This window comes from Gymnodraco acuticeps, unplaced genomic scaffold, assembly GCF_902827175.1.
Source record: "Gymnodraco acuticeps unplaced genomic scaffold, fGymAcu1.1, whole genome shotgun sequence".
Lineage (NCBI taxonomy): Eukaryota > Metazoa > Chordata > Actinopteri > Perciformes > Bathydraconidae > Gymnodraco > Gymnodraco acuticeps.
In genome coordinates this window covers 1540551-1563483 of record NW_022989890.1, presented here as the reverse complement: position 1 = coordinate 1563483, position 22933 = coordinate 1540551, and the positions used below count along the sequence as shown (strand labels likewise).

Here is a 22933-nt window from a genome sequence, read left to right as displayed (position 1 = left end):
AAGCTGTGGTTGTATTACATGTGCCAACTGCTAGGACTGTATTAGGAAATACAGCTTTTAGATGCGCAGCGCCGCTAGCATGGAACAGTCTACAAAAGGAATGGAAGCTAAGCAGTTTGATTCCATTTCATGTTTTTAAAGCTAGGATAGACAATCAGAAAATATTGGTGTCTGTAAATGCTACTAGTATACAAACTGTAGTATCATATAATGTCCTTTGTTTGTCATGTTTGTATTAATGTTTGGAACTAATTGAAGCAGGTCACCATTGTAAAAGAGGTCTATGATCTCAATGGGTTTTATCTGTATAAATAAAGGTTTTGAATTGAATTGAATTATTTATTTTATTTATTTTATTTATTTTATTTATTTTATTTATTTTATTTATTTTATTTATTTTATTTATTTTATTTATTTTATTTATTTTATTTATTTTATTTATTTTATTTATTTTATTTATTTTATATAAATAAGTAGGAAATGTTCTGAGCCAGTAGCTTCTCCTCTCCGTCCACTCACCTGTGCCCACCTGAGGACATCTTTCACAGTTGCGACCCCAGGCTTTTCCCACCGTGCAGCAGCACATCTCTTGGGTGAGGGGCGTGGCCAGCGCGTGCTCGCAGCCCCGGACAACAGACGCTATCAGGAAGCACTGAGCCTGCTCAGCTTGGGACTCTGACAGGAGAGACAAAATTGAATCATTTGGAAATCCCACTATGGAACTAAACTATAATGTTATTCAAGTGGATTTCCAGTGAAAGGCAGAGAGAGGCCTCTTTTCTCACCAACACATCGACTCCTGTCAAACACCCAACCCGCCTTGCAGGTACATTTGAAGCTGCCCAGTGTGTTCAGACAGTCTCCGTTCTGACAGACGCCCTGCATCGAGCACTCGTTGATATCTACCAGGTTGGTGAGAAAAAAATAAGAAAAAGGTTATTTTCATAGATATTTATTATTGCTACAAGATCTTTGTCACATAGGGACTTCAAAATGAAAGGGGCCCTATTAGGCTCTCTGGGGTGTGTAATATAAGCTTTGAGCATGCACTGCTAAAATCCAAAAGTACCCGCCTCCAGGGAGTTTCTCTCTCACACTCTCCCCCGACTGCCTGATGGCCTGACTTTAACTCCTTTGTTTTCTTCCGTAACAAGTGAGATCACTACGTAACACTCACGCTTTTATTGACTGGCGTTTCAACACATTGTACATGATAGGCTAAGAGGGGTGGGATATCTCTAACTTGTTGACCAATCAAAACAGCCAGACTGGGCTCTGGTTTCAGACAGAGGGTGAGAAGAGGTGCTGCAGCACAGGCAGTACGAGGAAAATAAAGAGCTTTTTGAACATTAAAGCATGTATACATGTCACAGTGTGCACAACAAACAATTATGAACCTGATCATTAGCAGAATAGGGCCTCTATAAAGCAGAAACAACTCTCAAACTCAGCCTGTACTTGCTACAGAGCGTTTAGCTTCATCCTTACCTTGACAGTGAGTGCTGTTGAATCTTTTATAGCCCTGTGGACAGGTGGAGCCGTACTCTTCCACAATGGTATGCTTGACTGATGCATCTGAGGATGTAGAAGACAAGGCAAAGCACAGGAGGGGAAGGAGAGAAAAACGCGAGTGAGTTTCTGTAATGGGGAGGCCTGAGGTTGGATCGTACAAACCAGCTCTACTCGATAATTCCCTTGAAAAATAGTTGTTGAACAAGCACAATAGATATTGAATTGCAGCTCTTGTTAGTATTCGGCTTTGACAATCTCAGAAAACTTTACAGGATGTTTAGCTTATCTTTAAGCACCACATGGTGTTTTCCTGAATAGACTCATTTTAGGTAAAACTAACAATTTTGGTAACTTTCTGAAACAGTAATGTACACAATCACTGGCTACATTACCAGAGGTGTTAAAGAAAAGAAGGCTTGAACCTCTCTCTCAAGCACCCATTCCTTTTTTCATTGAGTGTAGAAGCTTCACAAGATGTCAACTTTGACAAGCAATAGTTGACATATTGAGAAGACACTTGCTTGAGTTAGATGACAACATTATTCTCTTAAAAATCTCCTCCCAAAATGTGAATAAGCACTTCCGCTTCATTTTATGATTGGACAATTTCACCAAATGTTTTCTTTTCTTCTGTCTTTGCCTTTCTTTGTACTTAATAATGCCAGGCCTTTGTTGAAATGTACAGTAGCTTGTCAAAGATTAGGAAAGTCTTTCATGAGGTTTGAACTAACAATGCAATATTATGTTATTATTCTAACCCTAAATGAGCTTTGAACATCTAACACTGTTGTTCTTCGCTCCATGAGGGAGTCAAAACATGTAAGGCAGTTTTATTAGAGCGCTGTGGGAAGCCTGCACCCACACAAACATCGTGAAAGGCCAATGAAAAGAGGGTAGAGATCACATCAACCATTTTCATAAAAAGTTTATAAATGGATATGAATGTAACAAAACAGACATTACTCCGGGCAGGAATCCAGTTGTCTGAAGACTAACCAGACGTACAGTATATCAGGTTTTGTCAAAGGCTGCATTGTGTGAGTCAGAACTGAGAGACGGAATAATAGCGGAGTGGAAAAACGTGAGTAGCCAAGATTTTCTTGAAATCCAATCTCCAGCAATGTGATGACAGTCCTGCACTGGGCAGGCCCAAAGGAACACGCTTAAGTGGAGGGTTATTTTCCACATTCTCTTTTTCTGTCTCACCGTCTGTGTGTAATTCCCGTAATTTCTCGGTTTTTTTTTTATTCCCAACCTTTCACACACTCCCTACCCCGCCTCACCACTAACTTTCATAGGTATGACAATTGTTTTAATCAAGGGCCATCATTTTATAAGATGAAATGGATAAATTGCAGGGAATGTTTGAAATGTTTGGCTCAATAAACAATAATGTATTCCCAGGAACATACAAGATGTAGACCGGATAAAAAACAACAAAGGACTTCTTTCAATAAACAATTTGCTGTTCTTTGACATTGGAATGAAACAACTAGATAGTGTACACTTGGCATCCAAACAGCTGGAAAAAGTGAATCAGAGTAGCTTGAAATTTAAAAAGGTACACAAAAGATTAACTCCTCAAACCAAACTGTAACTCACTTGGCAGTTTGGGGCACTGGTAACACTTGTGTTGTCCCCATGAATTCCCGACACTGCCGCAGCAATCCTCCTGGTTGGTCAGAACAGGAAGTGGGGTGCTGTTGCACTAAAGCGAGACAAGACAGAGAAATGCTATTAGTGGAAATACAAATAATAAAAAGCCTTTTCACTTTGTCTCTGACTGCAGCGTGAACTCACAGCTTGTTTGGGTGTGGTCTCCTGGAAGCAGCGTCCCTTCGGTTTGTGTCTGGAGGGGATCGGACGAGGCCCAGTCTTGTGAGGAGGCTTGACATCTGATTGGTCGAGAGCTTGAATGACTACAGAGGTGTCTGGCGTGTGGTGAACACGTACATTTAACTGCACTGAAAACATAGGAAAAGAAGACATTGGGGGAACGAAATGCATCACAAACACATATTTAATCATTAACTAAATCAAATTGGAAGATGCAAAAGCTCTAACATTATCTGTATTGAATGATAGATACCTTCAGAAGAATGTGACATGGGTAGGGTGAAAACTGAGTGGGTTTGCATCAACTGTGTACGTGATATGCTTAAATGCTCCAGTTGCTTATGGATGTCTGGCTTCAAAGATAGGGGGTAGATGGGCTGCTTGTTGCCCCGCGCTGCCTGAGCTTGCTGCGTGTGATGGAGTGGAAACTGGCAGAGCCGCCCGGTGAAGCCAGGCAGGCAAAGGCAGTGCTTCCTCGAGCTGCAAACTCCTCCATTCATACACGTCAGGGGACACACAACTGCAGAGAGACAGGGTAAGATTTGTCATACCGAGGGGTGAGCAGTTCAGAGCTATGAATCACATCTGTTGAGAGGAAAAGGAAAGGCTTACACACACACTCGAACATCATAAGTAAATAAGAAGTTATGAAACACAAAAAAAGGAAGTTATTCATGAGTCTCGTCTGAGTGGAATTGCTAATTTTGTATCCATTCACCCCAGGGAGAGACTCAGGCTGATGATTTAGTGTTATATCACACAAATACGGTAGACAGACAAAATAAAAAGGTTTGTGGCATGATTCACTTTGAGCTGTACCACTGTAAAAGTCACATCAGCTTGACAGACTAACAGGTCCCTCCAGCCAGTCATGGATCTGTTCAACAGCTTTATTCTGACATATGCGAGAGATCTAGAAATGCATGGGAAAGCAGCTAGCTGGAGAGAGATTCATGGCAAGTACAGTATTCACAGCCATTTTATGGAGAGCTTTTGTTAAGTCCAGTTGTTTTTGAAATATCCACAATAGAACAATCAGAGGAAATTGAGAGCGAGCAATACTGTGGGTAAAACTGCAGGGAAGGAATCCAGAGAAAAAGAAAAAACTGAAACCAAACAATGCTACTATAGCACTACCATCATTAAAGATGTAATACTGAAAGTCCACGACATGTCGGCATTCATAGTATGTGTGATTACACATAGCCTACATTCAACATTTTGGGATACCTGAGCCATTATCGCTGAGAAAAATAGGTTTCCTTCTTAAAATGTAGGTTAAAAAGATCCCAAAGTTCCCTCCAGAGGGAGTTTCTCTCAAGTTTTAAACACAAATATTATGACATTAACAACAACTTGCTTTACTACCAGTCGACTGCTTTGACAATGGTCAGGTCATTATCTGCATTCCAATTAAGCACCATAAGACAACAAACACTTCTAAGCAGATGTACATTTAGCATCTTCACTTTTTTCAAGCTGGTACTTCTTGTTGCCATTTCGATCTGCTTATAGGTGAAGTTTGAGCTTTAACACACACAAAACCTCATCCTGACAGAGGAGGGGTGAGGGAGACGGCGAGAGGTGAGGAGAGGAGAGAAGAGGTGAGGAGAAATAGGATAGGAGGCCTCTTTTTGCTGCTGCGCCAAGTGTATGCACATGGAAGTTATTAGACATGGACTGCCAGGGAGTCTGGGCTGTGGCGTAATTGGGGGACAAGATCACTTTAAACACAGCAGGGACATCCTTGCATAGTGAAGGTCTGGCAGGAAAATTAAAAGGACATCAATGAAACACCCGACTGGTGGGTTAAAATGTTTAAATCTGAAGCTAAATGGATACTTCAGAAGCAGCCTTTCACTGCCTAACAGCATGTGACAGTGGTCTTTAACCGCCAGGACTGAGAACAGGCAGCAACATGCAGAATCAGACTGAAGTCTCAGGCATGGCGGGGAAAAGAAGGTGAGCAGCACAGACTGTGGAGGCGGAACATTTAAGAACTCGTTTCCAGGGTTCAGATTTCGTCTCAGTACTGGATTTAGAATGAGAGGAAACTGGGAAAGATGCGGGGGTTGAAAATAAGGATAGCAGACAGAAAGTCAGGAAAATAAAGTATTTTCCAAACGTGATTACACAATCTGAACCCACAGAGACTGGAGAGAGGACGCACTGTAAGGAAAGTCTGGTTTGAGGCCCCGTCTGGATGAAAAGGTGTCTGAATGAAGAACGGTCAGGGTCAATGCTAATGAACAAAAAGGAAAATAAGGGAATCATATTACAGATTTTATGGGTGGAGTCAGGGGCGCGGGCCGTGAGAAAGAGATCTGTTTGTGAAATGAAGTCACTGTGATGACATGAAACATAGTGCAAAGTACAATACACAGCTGCCAGCACACCTCCTTCTACAATCCTGATAAACACCAGCTTCTGCAGAAACAGAGCGTCAATCTCATACCCTTGTTTTCTCTTTCCCAAGATTAAAATCTGGAACCCACTTAATTATCTAAAGTAACATTCAAAAACGACATAAGAAGTGGACATAGTCACTGTGACAGCATGCCATTAGTTTGGGAACAATGCTTTTTAAGCCCTTGAGTTTGTCAATGACGTCCCAAGACAAGAGGGTGGAGTACAGCCAAAGTTAGTGTCATGCCACTAAAATGTTCTAATTAACTTTTAGGGTACAAGTTTAGGAAGATAAAGGGACAACACCCAGACCGGGACGACACTTCACAAGGTAGCCCCGCCATAAAGCATTTACAGGGTTATCCTTATTGTACTCTAAATTGGAACATCATTTAAAAAATAAACATTACACTTTATTGAAGAAAACTTGAAAATAGCAATCAAGACCAAAAGCTCATTAGGAAAATGTTTAATGAGGTAATAAATAAATAAAAAGTAGTCTAATTTTCTCATAGACTTCTATCAAATCAGACCAACTTCTGAAAGTGCTGTTTAAAAAACCATTGCATTGGCGTCTGCTCTCATTGGTTAGCTGGCCGGCTCCGGTGTGATTGGTCAATCGCTTAGATAGATCCCGCCCCTTAGCACACACAATGTGTTGGCATAGTAGCCAATAAAAGCGCCAGTGTTGCATAGTGATGTCAATGTGTTACAGAAATAAACAAAGGAGTCCAATGGAGGCGTTTGTGTGAGAGAGAAACTCCATCTGGAGGAAATACAGGGATTTTATTCTTTGCAGACCATTTACATGCACACAAACCTATGTTCCAACTTAGCTACCCATTGTATCTTTTTTAACATTATTGATAAAGTTCTAAATGCTGTTATTAACCCAGAATTAGACAATCAAATACAATCACTTCTCATATATCCAGCTAGTTTTCCTTTTTGTATTTTTCTTTTTTGTTACTGTTTTTCTTGTTGATCAAACTAAATCTCTCAACAACAGGAGTTAATACCACTGCCTTTTATTCCTTTATTCTCCAGATTATTGGATGCTATATAAAATATGTGTCTCATGTCAGTTTTTCTGCAGAGCTCCAAGACGAATAAATCATTTGGATGTCATAACACACGATGGCAGATCTCCCTTACATCTGCCTCCTTCATTTTAGCTTGAGAAATACTGGCAATGCAGCGGCTAATGTTTTCTGCAGCTCTCATATGTGAACGGGTGTGTTCTTCCACATGTGTGTGAGAGAGCTATTAAATGGAGTGTACTGTCTCCTGGAGCGCCGCTGTGGTTGGACGACTGCACCACATTACATACTGAAAAGAGCAAAACGCTTTAAAGTTGAGATCATAACAAGGACTTTACTTTCCAGTGGACTTTCCCTTTAAATCATCAAGTCAAAGTTCATTAGCAGGATTTATGATCAGAAACTGCTCATTGACTCTCGCCGTCAGTCAGCTTAGCGTCTCACTCTTTTCATACCACGCCTTTGTCTTTATGGATCTAACGCATTCCTGAGTCTAGAGGTGGTGTGTTATTAAAAATCAAACGCACATAAGAGTTATTTGGTGGTCTGAATGACTGTGGCAAGAAATGGATTGGAGAGGGAGTGAAGTAGTTTTGTTACTATGAGTATTATTTTCCATGAAAAAAAAATGGAGAAAGTTAAGAAAAAGCCAGCATCTCATTTGAAGATGATTCATCTTTCATTTGTGGTATTTAGAGCTCGACAAAGTGATTCAATAACGTGAACTAGCTAAGAAAATACTCAAAGTTGACACTATCCTTTCTGTCTGCCGAAACCTAATATAATATTGGCTCAAAGGTATTTTCAAGAGAGTCAGGAAGCGTATAATTTTCCCATGCAGCGCTCACTCCAAGAGAAAACTGAAGTGAAAAACGAGACAAAAAGACTGGGGGAAAAAAGTCTTTGTTTTCCATCTCTTCACGTCACAGTGTTTCATGTGACATACGAGTGAGAGCCCCGTCTTCATGAGGTCATTATTCACCGAGTGAGGAGAAAGACAGATCTCAGTGGGAACATGTCTGTTTCATAGACTGTATAATACATCTGGGAAAGTGGGTGAATGAAGCTAAACGAGGCAGAGATGTAAAAATCGGGGGAATAAAAAATAATGTGACGTTTCAGTGGGATTATTGTGATTCCCACACTTGTAATACAGACTTTTTTTTTCCTTAAAGGAAAAACATACTGTGCATTCCTCAACTGTTAAGTAAGCTAGGCTGGTGTAACACAAAATATACCATGCATGCCACAAGGAGACAAAGTAAGAGAACGATTTTTTAAGTATAATTACCAAATACAGGTAGTGGAGGAAATTAAACTGATCTGTGTTTTTTTTGCAAGCAGAACAGAAGAATGTCTTCAGCCATGAATATGAGTATACTTAGTAAGAAAGAAAGAAAGTAAGTAAGAAAGAAGGCAAAGGGAGGAAAGGTTGCCCTCTAAGTGCCCTGTGACCACCCACCCACTCCTGTCTGTCAGTCTGTCTGGAGATGACGCATCTTCAGCCCCCTCCCTCCACAGCGGCCTTTTTTTCGCCGCAGCCGCACCCTCCCAGCTCAGAAACAACAAATTACAGTCCTACAAACCACAGCTCAGAAGCTCCCCGGCACGCAGAGCTGAAAGCTGCAGACAATATATCTCCCAGATGTTACAATGGCCTGATCTGTCGCTTTCTTTCAACCCTGGGGCAACAATTGAAATGTACCCTATGATGCAGACCATGCAGTTGATCAGTTTCACTTTGATTCAGTCAGAACCACCCCATTCTGAAATTAAAAAATGGATGCCATAAGAGTTTTGGTCAACAGTAGTTAAAATTAAAACATATATTTTAATATGATACTTCCACAGATATTCACTTTTACATGTCGTCTCCAGGAAGTCACTGTTCCTGGCTGTGAAGCTGACCGTTGAGCGGCCCAGACCAAGCAAGGAGGCAGAACGTCCAAAAATATAACCCGACGTGGGCATTTATTAAAATAATGTGCACAAAGTTCACAGCCTCAATCCTGCTGTTCTCCTTGCACACATCCTGCCGCCACCAGGATCTCACACACACTACCAGTCTCTCAATCAGACAGGGAACAGAGCCTAAATACACACACTCAAATCAGCACAACAAGACACAGGTGAGGGGGGAGGAGACAACACAGGACACCAGGTGCACACAATCATCAGCCACAGACCTCAACTGTACTGTGCAATCACGCTAATAAAGTGCCATATTACCCGGCCTGAAGCCGTCAGTCCATAGTGACGAAAACCTTCGTCACATTTCCTTCCCCCTCTCCCCAGGAAGCACAGTGTTCCCACAGTCTCGGCTTCGGGACAACCAGTCAGCCACCCGGTCTCAACGCCGCCTCCTCCGCCACCTCCAGCGGGGCCAGCGAAGCCGCTGTCAACCATGTCGTGACGCCACCCATCCGGAAGCTGTCCTGTCCTGTTGCAATGCGTTGGTCTGCCTCCAGCACGACCCAGGCTCTGTCGACTCCTCGTGGGTCCGGGTCCGCCTCCTCCTGCTTGTCTCTCGTCTCCTGTTGCTTGTCTCTCGTCTCCTGCTGCCTCAACAGCCGTGGCCCCCTGGTCCGTTCCAGGCATAGCCACCCCCAGCCGCGGTTCCTCTCTTTGGTCCCTCTTCTTTCCTCTCGTAATTTTCACCTCCTTACTTGGTCAAATCCCACTTCTGACACCAATTGTGAAGCTGACCGTTGAGCGGCCCAGACCAAGCAAGGAGGCAGAGGCAGAACGTCCAAAAATATAACCCGACGTGGGCATTTATTAAAATAATGTGCACAAAGTTCACAGCCTCAATCCTGCTGTTCTCCTTGCACACATCCTGCCGCCACCAGGATCTCACACACACTACCAGCCTCTCAATCAGACAGGGAACAGAGCCTAAATACACACACTCAAATCAGCACAACAAGACACAGGTGAGGGGGGAGGAGACAACACAGGACACCAGGTGCACACAATCATCAGCCACAGACCTCAACTGTACTGTGCAATCACGCTAATAAAGTGCCATATTACCCGGCCTGAAGCCGTCAGTCCATAGTGACGAAAACCTTCGTCACACTGGCCAAGAAGAGGTTCGACAAATATAACCCAATAAAACGTCAACAACTCTTTTGACAAGTTAAAGTTTTATACATAAAACAAACAAGATATTATCTTATCTGTTTTAGAGAGTTGTTAGTCCTTCAGTCTAATGAAAAGCCATCTTTTGTAGGATTTTCAACAACGCTCAATATCTGCAATCTTCTCGCCCTCAGCTTTTGTTCTGGCACATGTACCATAAATGCAACCTTTCTCAGCTTGCTGGAATCGGCAACCTATGTTGTAATGGAAGAAGTGAAGCTTGAAAATACTGTATAAAAGAAAAAATGCTTCTTACTTGATTTATTACCTCAGTAATCATTTGAACCCAGTTTATTGCCTCAAGCTGTATTGCTCTGTAGCTGTATATCTTCTTCAATTCAGCATGGTGTTCATTTTGGGAATTTCCAGTAAAATAGATAATAAGTCTGCATATTCGTAGGGTGTGGCTATCTTGTGATTGACACTTCCCTACCACAGTGTTTTTTGGGAGCTCTCTGGGTTTTTGCCTTTGAACTTTAACCCTTTCACAGTGTTTTCACTTCATAAAGGTTCATTGTAACACTTTAGTCGCCTAATATCTGCAGTAGTACGTGCTGGATCCTCTCATAGCATTTCTTGTTTCAAAAACACAAAATGGAGACAGCCAAAATGCCACCGTAGTCCACAAACCAATGTGTGACGTCACAGTGAGTCTCTACTTTTGATAAACAGTCTTTCTATGCCATCCAACGCCATTTTAATGACCTTAGACTACCGTGACTAAGCCATGGCTGAGTCCCACAAATGTAAACACTTTGCTGCTAGAGTCTCTGTTTAGAAAGAGAATGGCTATCATCATATGACGTGCTTCCCTTTACCATCAGCTCCAAATGGGAAACCGCATCCCCAAATACGCCTACCATCAACTGGCACCGAAAGACCACATACCACACCGAGCGAGAGAGAGCGACGCATGAAGTGGGTCGGACTCTTGCAGCTGAGCCAGACGTTGGGAGTAAATGACATAATCACTGCCTTTTGAAACACAAACCTGCATACACACTCCTCCTCCCCTTGCAAACTCTCTACGTTCAGTCAACCCCCAGAAAGCTGAGCAGCCTTGGCCTCGGCTATCTAAACAATGGTGCTGCCCTTCGCCAGAGTCCACCACTGTCACCAAAGGCATCCATTACCTCTCCCAGTGCGCCTACAACAACAGTTTGTTAACACTAACACAAACGGGACGATGAGCAGAGAAAACTGAGAAACTGAAGCAGCCATCATGAGGAAGAAGGAATCTCAGGAAGGAGGTTTGCATTTGTACAAATCAAAATCAAACTTGCACAATTGGATTTTCACATGTCATGGAAATATGCGGTATGGCTTCCATAGCTCTTGGGTGGGCACAAGTCCAGCGTTACCCTGTCACTCCTCTCTGGCAGAGATGTTTGTGGAAAGAGAGCCAGAAAGTCAGACAGGATCTCGGCACAGATAGTGATGATGTCATATAATGAGTGTCTAAAAGCTTCAGTGAAAGGAACCAGAGGGCAGGCAGGTAGAGCAGTGCTGACGGTGCTCTGCTGAGATTATGTCAGGTACCTGCACTGCAGCGCGTGGCAGGTAATGTCTCTGGGCTGCTCACTCCCAGGCGCTGGCAGAGTTCATGTTTTTCTGTTTACCCTGGCTAATCGCAACAGCTACAAGGTCCTGCACGGTGTGGTTGCAGTCCATAGCGCTCGCATTCCTCTGCGCGGCTTTAAATAACTGCTCCGTTTCTCCCCCTCGCTAAGGAAATGGGAGGAGAGTGTTAAAGATGGCAAAGAAGGCTGTTTGTTTGAGCCGGGTTTAGTACACTGCTCCTGAGCACCAAACACACTCAGGCACACACACACACACACACACACACGCAAATATACACACTGTTCCCTTGTGACGTTACAAAAAAACCGACAAATTGTTGCTTTGTTTCCATAATGTTATGAATGTATTTGTGGGGCAGGATGTGATGACAGAGGAGAATGATATCTTAAGAAACCCCTGCTCAGATCAGGGGGATTTTCTCTCTAATCCTGATGGACGAGACTGTGGATTTAACCCTTTTAACAACATAATTCATGTATCACAATGTTGGGCTGCTTTAAAGTATGGAGTATTTATTCACATGAAAATTATTCTTTGAATAGTACCTGGAGTATTTCCAAGAAGATCATACTCAACTATTCATACATACAGTACAAGACTGTGTTCATATGCATACACCCATAGCATTTATAGTTTGTCTACTTAGTGATAGTGTCCACTTTCGACACAGTGATAGAAGGGTTAATGAGGTTGGTGGATCCCAAATACCCTTGTGTTATTTTCACAACATGCATAAATAGACAGGGATAGGTGACAGAATGTGCATCCATAAATATTAAAACTCCCTAACTCCCCTAACAAGAGGCAATGAGCAGCATGTAACTATGATAAATGCGCATATGATCAAAAGGTGGAAGCTCTCATAATTTCAAAGGCGCATATGAATGTGCACGAGCCTCTCGCACATGGGTTTGTGATTGAGGGGGTGTGAGTATGGGAGCTGGGCCCAGCTTCTCCTCTGAGCTCAGTCCAACCTGTGGCAGAAATACGGAGTGCTGCAGGTTTTTGGTTGCCTGTGTTAGACCGCCTTCTCCAAATTCTGCCATGAGAGAAAGAAGAATGTGTGGGGAAGAGCAGAGGGCTTTGAAGGGTAAAATAAACTCTAAACAGAGAGAAAGCTCTGTCTGTTGTATTTAAGGAACTTGTCTATATATTTAGGCTCCCATGGACCTCTGACCCATGCCAAGGGCAAACCAAAACAAACCACATGGCTACTACTGTCATTTTACTCTAAATAAAGAACCACATGGGAAATCCTGAAATAGCCATATCCACTTCTCATGATGTCCATTTTAGGGGAGACCAGACCAGACCGGGATATGATAAGACCACTTCCTGTGCAACGTGAGGCCCCATGCTTTAAGTTATTCCAGAAAAAAAAGGATAATCTAGAGTAGCCTGGATGTCTGGAGCCCCGATAGAAAAGAGATGGTGTTGAGATGCAGAAGAGAGAGCAGCTGCTGTCAGTGAGGCTGATGGATGGGATGCCTCTCTGCTGGCAACGGCAAGAAAAAAAGAGACTATTTGTAGTTTGAAAAAATGCTAAGGCATGTGCACGGATACAGAATATTTTTGAAAGGATGTCTTTGAACTACTTCTTTTACAAGTGGTCAAAGTGTGAGGCAGATGCTCGCACATAAACAAAAATACTCAGCAGAAAAACGTCTCTATAATTCACCCGATCCTGCAATTTACACCAAGCTTCCACGAGCTAAGGATTGAAAAAGTTGGCCGTTGGATATTTTGTCAGCCAAACACATGGACATAATTACAAAGACAGTCCTTATCTGTCGGTAAACAGGTTCAGGTTGCATAGAGACATGGAGGAAGACATGCGATAGGATTTCTACAATGTTTTACTAATGAGACTTGCAAGACCATTCATCCTATTCTCGACATAAATGCTGATACTACCCCCACAGATTCCGAAAATGACTTGATATGATGTAGAATCCAAGAAAAAGTCGAATCAGGCTGTAAACGCCAACTTTAATCTGCCTGCCAACATGGCTGGGAGGCTTTCAAGTTTTAAGAAGTGTGTTTTGATATATGGATATATCAATGAGAGGTCATGTGGATCCCTGGAAACATATGACCAGAGCATATCAGGCATATATCATCTTCACTGCAGAATGTAAATTAAATATCTTGTGTGAGTGTTCACTCAATGAGAAAGCAAGTAGTATGTTATTTGGAGTGTATGCTTGAGCTCAGAGAACATGTGTAAAATAATGATTATGCTATGATGTATGCTGTATACTATATATTAAATAGCCAAGTACTTAGTCTAACTGCTACCTACTTAACCAGAATAGATATTCTGTAATCCCTGACTGTGTGTGTGTAAGATCTCTCACACAAAGCGCAGAAGAGTTGCCGATTTGTCTTCATGTACCTGTAACGAGTGAATGTTTTTTACTTAATTTACTGTTTAGGGTCCCTCTAAAAAGCCTTAATTCATCCTGAGGGGGACAAGAATATCTGAATACTATGTTTCATAGCAACCCATCCAATTGTTATGAAGGTATTTTACACATAACCACAAATGTCACCCTCACTATTTAAAAATGTCAATGTGCCAACACCAATAAAGTCCTACACTAACAATGATAATGTGTTATGTATTTATGCAGGGTTACATATGTGACTAAGAGATGTTGCTTCCGGTTATAAGTTCTGTTGTTAAGTGACCTAAACTCATTTTTCATTCATGAGTTGTTGTTGAAGTGTGGTGCTTTGACAACCTGTGCACATTTTTCATTTAAAAATAAGTGCACGGCAGGCAGAGTGCAGAGTCTACTTAAGAAGAGAGACATAGCAGACAGTGAGTGTTAATTAAATAAATAAAAAGGGCAACAAAATGTAACGATATATCAGCATTATACATTGTCCGCCCTGCTTTCTAAATATCTGCATAGTCCATTTAAACACAAACCCTTCAAACACTAGTCTGTGCCAAATGTCATAGCAATCCATTCAATATAGTTGACATATTTGAGTTTGGATCCAAAAGGACTGACCTACAGACAAATATTTGCAATACAAAGGGCCACACGGCTAGCATGACAAAAAGATATGTAAACATTAAATCTTTGCTTTCTTGTCTCTGTTTCATAGCACAGTGAAGAGAATGTGTTGTGGATGAATACGTGAACAATGGCAAAACAATTCCTTAGATCATCTGCCAACACTGACATCTTGACTCCTCTACTTTGCACTACAGATGTTTAACCACCATCCAACTTAAATGTAAGGTTACATTTATTTATGATCCTGTAAACATGCCGTTAGGATTTAAAATGGTTCGGAGCAGATGTTTACCATGTAACAGCAATGTCCCCAGTTTCTTATTCCCAAGCTTTCGGTCACTTTTCCATATTAAACTGCCCAATGCAGTCTCTCTCTATGACTCAAAGTAATGGACCAAAAAATAGTTCATCTGCTGGCAGAAATCCCAGATATCTACTAAAAACTGACTGTTTCTTGATCCTTCGCCTGCCTGTCCACTTAAATTGTTGAACTTTACCGTCTGTGAAAAACCGTGAACAGATTGAAGCTCATGCACTGAAATGCATTCTGCACACACTGACAGGAAATACATTTCTGTGGAGGAAAGATTGACTTAGTTTGGGCCTCGCGGTGCTGACGTCACAACAGCACAAATATGGAAAAGTCTTCATATTGTTTCTGCTACAGGCATGGCCGTTTTAACACGAGAGAGAGACATTTCCACTTGTCCACACCACATTCCTGCCCTCAAACTGAACAACACACGTCTCCTCTCCAATCCAAGATGAACCCTCTATCCCCTTTGCCACAAAAAAACTAATCGACCCATTTAAAATCTTTTTCAGATGCTTTGCCTGTGAAACCCAGGAGACAGGTGACTGCAGAGCTTCACTGCACAGACCCAATGTAAAGCAGCATGAGGCATTCCAGGAATCTAAAATGTCTCTCCTAAATTATTTGACACAGAAGCTCCAAAACGTGATGCACCACAAAGAAGTCGGGGGAGAAGAGGGAGCAGAGCCAATGCTCTGACTCCACAGCACTGCATGGTGTCAAGGAGGAAGAATCCTGCCAAGGCAAAACAAGGAGGATTCACTTGACCTTGATTAAATGCAGCCTGCTTCTTTCCACTACAGCAAACCAATGAAAACATCTGGAGATCTGTATGACCAAGTATGACCGAAAAAGCAACACAACCCCGCAGCAATTATCAAATATTTGCTGATGATTTCCTCTCTTGGCTTTCCATAGCCTTGGATGGCCTATTTATATCTATATATTCCTCATTCAGTAGCATTGCATCTTAGCTTCCCCTTTATAATCCAAACCTGTGTAAGCATCCAGAGCGGCTTTAAACTCTGGACGCAATCACCGCCGACAGTTTAGGAGAAAAACAAGTTGTTTTTAAGTTAGACGGATATAACTTTTGGGAGTGTTTCAGTTGATTGTACTTTTTATCTTCCAGAAACAGAAGACGCCAGTGTGAGGACCACAGAAATAAAGCTGTTGCCTGATCACATTATGCTGCGATGGGTTAAATGTTATCTGAATATGGGGTTTATATCAAATGTGGTGAAAAAGAGACAACATCCACTCCTGTCCTCCACAAAAGAAGCTCCTGTTTACTCACAACAGACCAACTCAGGCACATCATTTTCTCATTTAGCTTCTTATTCTGTACACTGAGCGAGTAAGAGAGAAGTGGAGCAGTGAAATCCAGTCCTGGCCGGAGCCTGACGTAGACTGTGCGGCTCCAGGTCTCACCACAGCTGATCTGATATGGCAGAAAGGCTCCTCTCATGCCAACTAGACACTGGAGTCAGAGGGGAAGTATAGATCTTAGAAGTACATTTATATGCTATGTAATGAGCCATGCCTCAGTAATTAAAGTGTAATATGGAAACATTTTCCAGCAGTGGAGGGTAAACCCAGCTCACCTCATAGTAGTTACCTATTTATTTGCAGAGCAGAGTTTATTCCCACTCGGCATACATTTTAATGACATGTATTCAAGGTGGATTAATAGGCTGGTGTCAAATTGATGTACTGTAAGTTATAAAGAGGGATCATTGTCATTTTTATGTGGCCGTATTTGTACTCTATTTCAATGTTAAAGGACTTTGTTGATACAACTCTGCAGTTCATGGTCATATGCAGTAGGTAAGATTATTTGGTTTGATTTTTATTTATTTTTAAAAGTCAAAAATATCTTCTCAAATGTTCATATTCGTTGGTTTCTTTACTCTTCTGTGACTGTGACAGTATGTTTGACTTGTTCAGAACATTTGGGAAATACATATTGGGCTTTGGGAAACACATGCCAAAACACATTTTCTAACATTTTGCAAACCAAATAGCTCCTCAACTGTTAAAAAATGATCGACAATCTAACTCAAAACATTAAAAGGGGTCAATTTGTTGAAGCATAGCCTACTTTCGCTTTCATGTACTTTTTTTCTATCACTAATGTACTTTTTCTGAAGTAACAATCCACAAGCATTGAGCAAGACTTTTCCTTGCAATAAAGTCAAGTACTTATTTTTCACTTAATTAGGAAGTTGCTATAATACTTTTTCCACCATTGACTTGTTATAACAGGGCCCATTTTGAGCATTTTATGGAGAGTTTCATGGTTGGCACTTTTATTGTTTCCATTAACGATTCAAAGTATAGGCTAGTTATTGTCCAATAATAATGTCTGAAAGTGTTAAAAAGCTAGCTATAAAGTACATCTTAATAGGCTATGTCACGTTTTTTTAAATAAATGTAGCTACAGAAAAGCACCATTTATAAGCAAACCAAACAGGACTCCCTTTTCTCCCCACAGAGGATAAACTAACCCCAGAGGTCAGAGCAGCACTATTAGTTAATCTCGGCGGCCTCATTATATCCGCCTGTAAATAAACAGCATTGTTCCACTCACCGACCCTGAAGCCCTGTCCGATGAGCGTGTCTGCCACCTGGCCGTTCTCCGCGATCAGCGTGGTGTTGTTGCCCTGCTCGCAGGTATCCTGACACTGGCCCTTCACACAGATCCTCTTGCATATGAGAGGAGAGATGACCACCTTGAAGCGCTCCCGGGTGGAGGAGCGCTCCGTGCACCACACCAGCCTGTGGACGCTCAGCCAGATGACCAGCAGATGGGCGATCAGAGGGGGCATCCTGGCATCCTTCACTGCCCTGCACAGAGACCCGGGGACATTAAATCACTCCAGCTCAGAAGCGCCTGCTCTGTAAAAACCCAGGCAGATTTGTGACGTTTCATACGGTGGAAGAAGGGAAAAAAGCGCGTCCTCCCCTACTGATTTCTCCTTTAAAAAAAAAAAATCAATCCGTCAGCAAAACCGACACGTTGGACATCTTTAAGAAAACTTTCCCTCGTTGCAGTAGTTTTTTGAAAAGTTGCCCTCGCTTTTTGCGTCGCTCCTTCCTTCTTCTCGCCTTTTGCTTTGGAGAGAGTGCGTATGTGGGATTGGGAGAGAAATAAGGGAGGAGGAGAGGAGGAGAAGGGGTGAGCCAACCCTCTCTGGAGAAAGCTGGCATCGGGCCAGCCAGGCGGTGCAGCAGCGAAGCTGAAAGTGGTTTCCTTGTTGGTTATTTCTCCATACTAACTAACACCCCCTCCTCTCCTCTCCACACACACTCTTCAAATCAAATCTGTACAGCTGTGTGTGTCACTCTGAGAATTAAGAAATACTGATCTGTATTGTGTTTGATTAGTTTCTGATATAGGCAAGTATTAAAATGTGCATTTGTCTTAGCTATGGAAACTTCAGATACAGTAGGCCTATAGACCCTGCATTATCTCTATAACTTACTATTTGACTACAGTAACTATATTGCTATATCATGTCAATAAAAACGTTTTCCAAGTTTCAGGTATGTGTAGACATTTTATGGTAGGTCATGGGGTTCATGCTGAGGTCAGCATCAGGGGTTACTCCACCTGTAAGGATACAGCTATAGGTGGACATCTGGTTTCTGTTTGTGATAGTTCAAAATGTAGGTATAGGAAAAATATGTGACATCTGCACTACAGCTTTGCAGATGTGTGTTACATGATGTGATGAGTTCCACAGGTAAGTTTCTATCACACATCATGTCAGTTCATCTATCGAAAATGTTGCACTTTAAATGTACAAATTCACCATCAGATACCAAGGAAACTGCTTTCTTGTCCTTGTCAACACTTAAAAGAGGCCCTATTATGGTTTTGGGGGTTTTCCCTTTCCTGTGAAGTATTATAGGTTTTTATGCATGTAAATGGTCTGCAAAGCTTAAAATCCAAAAGTTCCCTCCCCTGCCTGAAACGCCTCCATTCTTCTGTAACATCATGACATCACTATGTAACACCTGCACTTTTACTGGCTATCGTTCCAACACATTTTAGGCTAAAGGAAATCTCTTAGTCGTCCACTCACAACAGAGCCGGCCAGCTAACCAATCAGAGCAGACTGGGCTGTGGTTTCAGATAGAGGGTGAAAAGTTCCAAAGACCTTTGAAAACTTAATTTCAGTCATATGTTAAACTTATGCCTGGGAAACGTCAATCACACGACGTTAACAATAAAAAATGTGAAAATGTTGGGGTCACAGGGACAAGGGGTGAGAGTGAGGAAGAGACTAAAGAAAGTGAGAGAAAGCAAAAGAGAGAGTTGAGTCACTTCCTCTCCAAAAAAAGTGAGTGTTTACCTTCAGTCGCTGAGGAAATGACTGCATGGGCCTGCAGAGAGTTCACAGGCCGCTCTCACATTTCTCTCCGCCTCCGCTACTAGCCATCACTGCATCATCAGCTGCCAAGGAATACACGCACGCACGCACCCCCCCCCCCCCACACACACACACCCCCCCCCCACACACACCCACACACACACCCACACACACACACACACACACACACACACACACACACACACACACACACACACACACACACACACACACACACACACACACACACACACACACACACACACACACACACACACACACACACACACACACACACACCAAATACATAGGTCGCACATAAACCCTCCCGGAGGAGTATTATTAGTGCAATTGAATTACTTCCCTTCTGAAAACTGAAACCTTTTAATGTCAGTCATTGCAGCAGAGATTGATGACAAACAGAAAAGAGAAATAAGCATCTGTATTTACACACCGTAGAAAATAATGTAATAACACTTCATTACGAGTCAAAATTAAAAGTGCAGAAGAAAGATCATCAAGATGTTTTCATGGCGTCAAAGTCAAAATAAAAGTACTTACCGTACATCTGATGACCCCTAAATAAACATTGTTATATATTGTTGAAGTTAACAACTGTATTCATATGCACCAATAGTTTTAAAAGAATGATATCCTTCTCAATTTTAGAAGAGAACTACTTCAGAATTGCAATGTAGCCTACTAGAAGTTTATTTAAAGATGGCGTGTTCAGCCACTCTCTATGAGCATAATAGCCATTAGATAGCCTACTGCAGTTGGAAATATTAAATATATGGAGTCTTAGCGTGAGACCTGTTTTGCAGCAGGGAAGATCATTTATTTTAGCAGCATTTTCTGTGAGATTTCAATTTCTCTATCACCAACGTGTTGTTTTTTCTCATGAATTGCAAGCTCTGCAAGGTGTGAACTTCCACTGATGCGTTTAGGGAAATATGTTTATGGGTTCTCTGCAGCACTTGCTTCAACTTGATGTCACAACTCCCATTTGTGATCAATTTTGTTAGGACAAGTTTGCATCCCTTAAGTAAATCTTCAGGTTTAATCCAGTTTTAGTGGGAAGAGTGTATAGGGTCCTATCCTATAGTTCTTTAGGGGGGGGGGGGGGGTTCTCTTTCCTGTAGTGTTTTAAATAGGTTTTTCGTCATTTAAAGGGGACCTATCATGCAAAATGCACTTGATACATAAAGATGTGTCCCCGGTGTGTCAGGGAACTCACGCAGCTCAGAAAATAAAACCCTCTCTCTTTTCCTCCGTACCCAAATCTTTAAAACGGGGCGAACGGAGCTGATCCAGATTTGCGTCCAATATGACGTAATATCGGAAATGTGGACCCACGGCCCTATCAGAAACGTTGCTATCAGAAACAATGCCCGACTGTTTTGGACGTAACATGGTCGGTGTTTACATTAGCATCGCTAACACTCAGAGCTAACCTGTACTGGAGAGCAGGAAATAAAAAGCAGGAAATAAAAAGGAACTCACCTTGTGGTATAACCAGCAAGAGAGAAAGCCCTTGAGCTCCATACTGTTTCAGAAATAATCCTTGATAATCCATGATATGGCGTTTCATCACGGCAGTTTTTAGTTTAGACAGTAGCTGCCGGGTCCCGCATGAGCTCAGCCCCCTCCTTTTTAATTTGTTATCAATTTTTCAGCACTTTTGAAACAGGAAGTGAAACAGAGGGATATGAGGCATGGCTAGAATGGGTGGTCTGGTTGGTATTTTGAGCAAAACACTTCACAGACATGTTTTTTATTTATATATATATATATATATGAGACCTATGCTATTGCCTAAAAATAGCATGATAGGTGCACTTTAAATGGTCTGCAAAGGACTGGGCTCTGGTTTCAGACAGAGGGTGAAAAGAGGAGCTGCAGCACAGGCAGTATGAGAAACATAAAGAGCTTTTTGAACATTAAAGCATGGAGACATGTAGAGGCAGAAAATACAAATATGAACCTGAAAATAAGCATAATGTTATATTTAAAGATAATCCACATGTAGGTAACAGCAACTCTGATGTATATATAAAATCAATCAGACTATCAACATGTAATACAGCAGCATTTCTCCCCCATACAAGACTCACTTTTAGAATAGTTTTGTCTCATAAATTACTTGATTACACAAGCATTATTACAATCACATGAGATTGTTTAAAACAACACTTGGAAGGGAGCATTAGCAAAAAACTACAGTTTCCTGTAATCATACCAAGAGCCACCTTAAATAGCATAATAGTATAAACACAGCTGCCATTACTCAGCATCTGGAGAAGGGAAGGGTATTATTTGAGACCGGCCTTTGGGCGTGTCGACAGCACCTACACAATCTGTTTGGCACAGCTTCAGAAAACTCTCCTTCGGGGTTAACGCGTTCTCCTGTCACGATATGAAGGGAGTGAGACTGAAGTCATAACGCTAGGATAAACTAAAATTAGGAAGCACTCTTGGCTTTATCAAGTTTCAGCAAGTTGCCGCATCGTCGAGGAAATTGATCACTTCATTTAGTTTTTTGAATAAACAGCCACAGAAAGACAAGAAGTAGAAACAAGGCCCTTTAATATAATAACATGTACAGCAGGTAACGGGATGAAGTGATGAGGGGGGATATATATATTCAACACAGATGCATTAAAAAATATGTTTTCACATTTAATACTGACTTTTTAAGGAAGAATGTAATTACAGTTCAAACCTACATGCAAAGGCCCCCTTTTGTTTGTAATACAAAAAACAATAAATATGATTATCTGGGGTCAAGTCTACCTTGGCAAATCTTTTTCTGGCTATACAGTAATATATTTAACATTTTGAGTGCCTTTAAAAATACCCTACACTTGTAAATGTACATAGAATCGTTACATGGAGATTGTTATAGTAGTATACAAGGTAAAAGACAGCAGAGACCTACGTTTAAAGGCTGAGAAGATTAATGCTCTGCTGTAAACCCTGATGTCGTGTGACAACAGGAAGAACATCAGGAAGAATGAGATTACAAGTTATTACACAGCATATTTTTAAAGCACAAACTCTTTCGTTTTTTTCCCCGCACATACACTTTTCAACAAATGTTAACCCTCATTAATCCAGATTAAATGGCTAAGACTACATTCTTATGTACAGAAACAGCTGGAAGGCATTAGACGCTAGCAGAAGAACAGATATGCACATGCAAGCACCTCAATATGTCCGCTAGTGATCGCTAGTGACTGGCCGGTTACAGTATACAAGTCCAGAAAAGGTTAAGGCTCTCCGGACAAACCGTAGCAGCATGAAAAAAAACAAGGGAATGCTAACATATAATATAAGAGAGAAAGTCTAAACTGTTGATCTCTGCTCTGGAAATGACTGAATACACGTCGGATGTCTTCAAACTCTTGACACTTCAGCTTCACTTACCACATTATGATTGTGTCACTGATAGGAGCTCTGCAGAGGTGAGAGGTAAAGATTAGGACTGGTTCAGGATTCATTAAGACACAAACACAAGAGAGCAAAGGTAGTTATATTTAAATAGCTTTAAAGCTAACGGATGGATTCATTTGGGTAGCGCGAGAGAGGACGCGCTACCTTTTTGAATGGAATTAATCCATTATTAATGCTATTTTTGTCATTCAATATTATTGTGTCTGCATAATTTATAGCAGCAAACGTATTTTTTACAACAATTCT

General features: G+C 41.6%; 1 protein-coding gene across 4 annotated transcripts in view; it reads right to left on the bottom strand.

Annotated features, from left to right (window-relative positions):
* The window catches only part of ltbp3 (latent transforming growth factor beta binding protein 3), a 34571-nt gene extending 16599 nt beyond the window's left edge, over window positions 1-17972 (bottom strand). For 3 of the 4 annotated variants that reach the window (XM_034200972.1, XM_034200978.1, XM_034200996.1), the window contains exons 1-7: window positions 17449-17971; window positions 3602-3868; window positions 3313-3476; window positions 3115-3220; window positions 1489-1575; window positions 786-902; window positions 520-675 (exon numbers count right to left, since the gene is read on the bottom strand). In XM_034200972.1, the coding sequence (XP_034056863.1) occupies window positions 520-675; window positions 786-902; window positions 1489-1575; window positions 3115-3220; window positions 3313-3476; window positions 3602-3868; window positions 17449-17686 (1135 nt within the window). In that variant the 5' untranslated portion in view covers window positions 17687-17971. Of the gene's footprint in view, window positions 1-519; window positions 676-785; window positions 903-1488; window positions 1576-3114; window positions 3221-3312; window positions 3477-3601; window positions 3869-17448 lie in introns of all 4 variants that reach the window. The other variant, XM_034200989.1, reaches the window with a different exon arrangement.
* Window positions 17973-22933: the final 4961 nt, after the last annotated feature.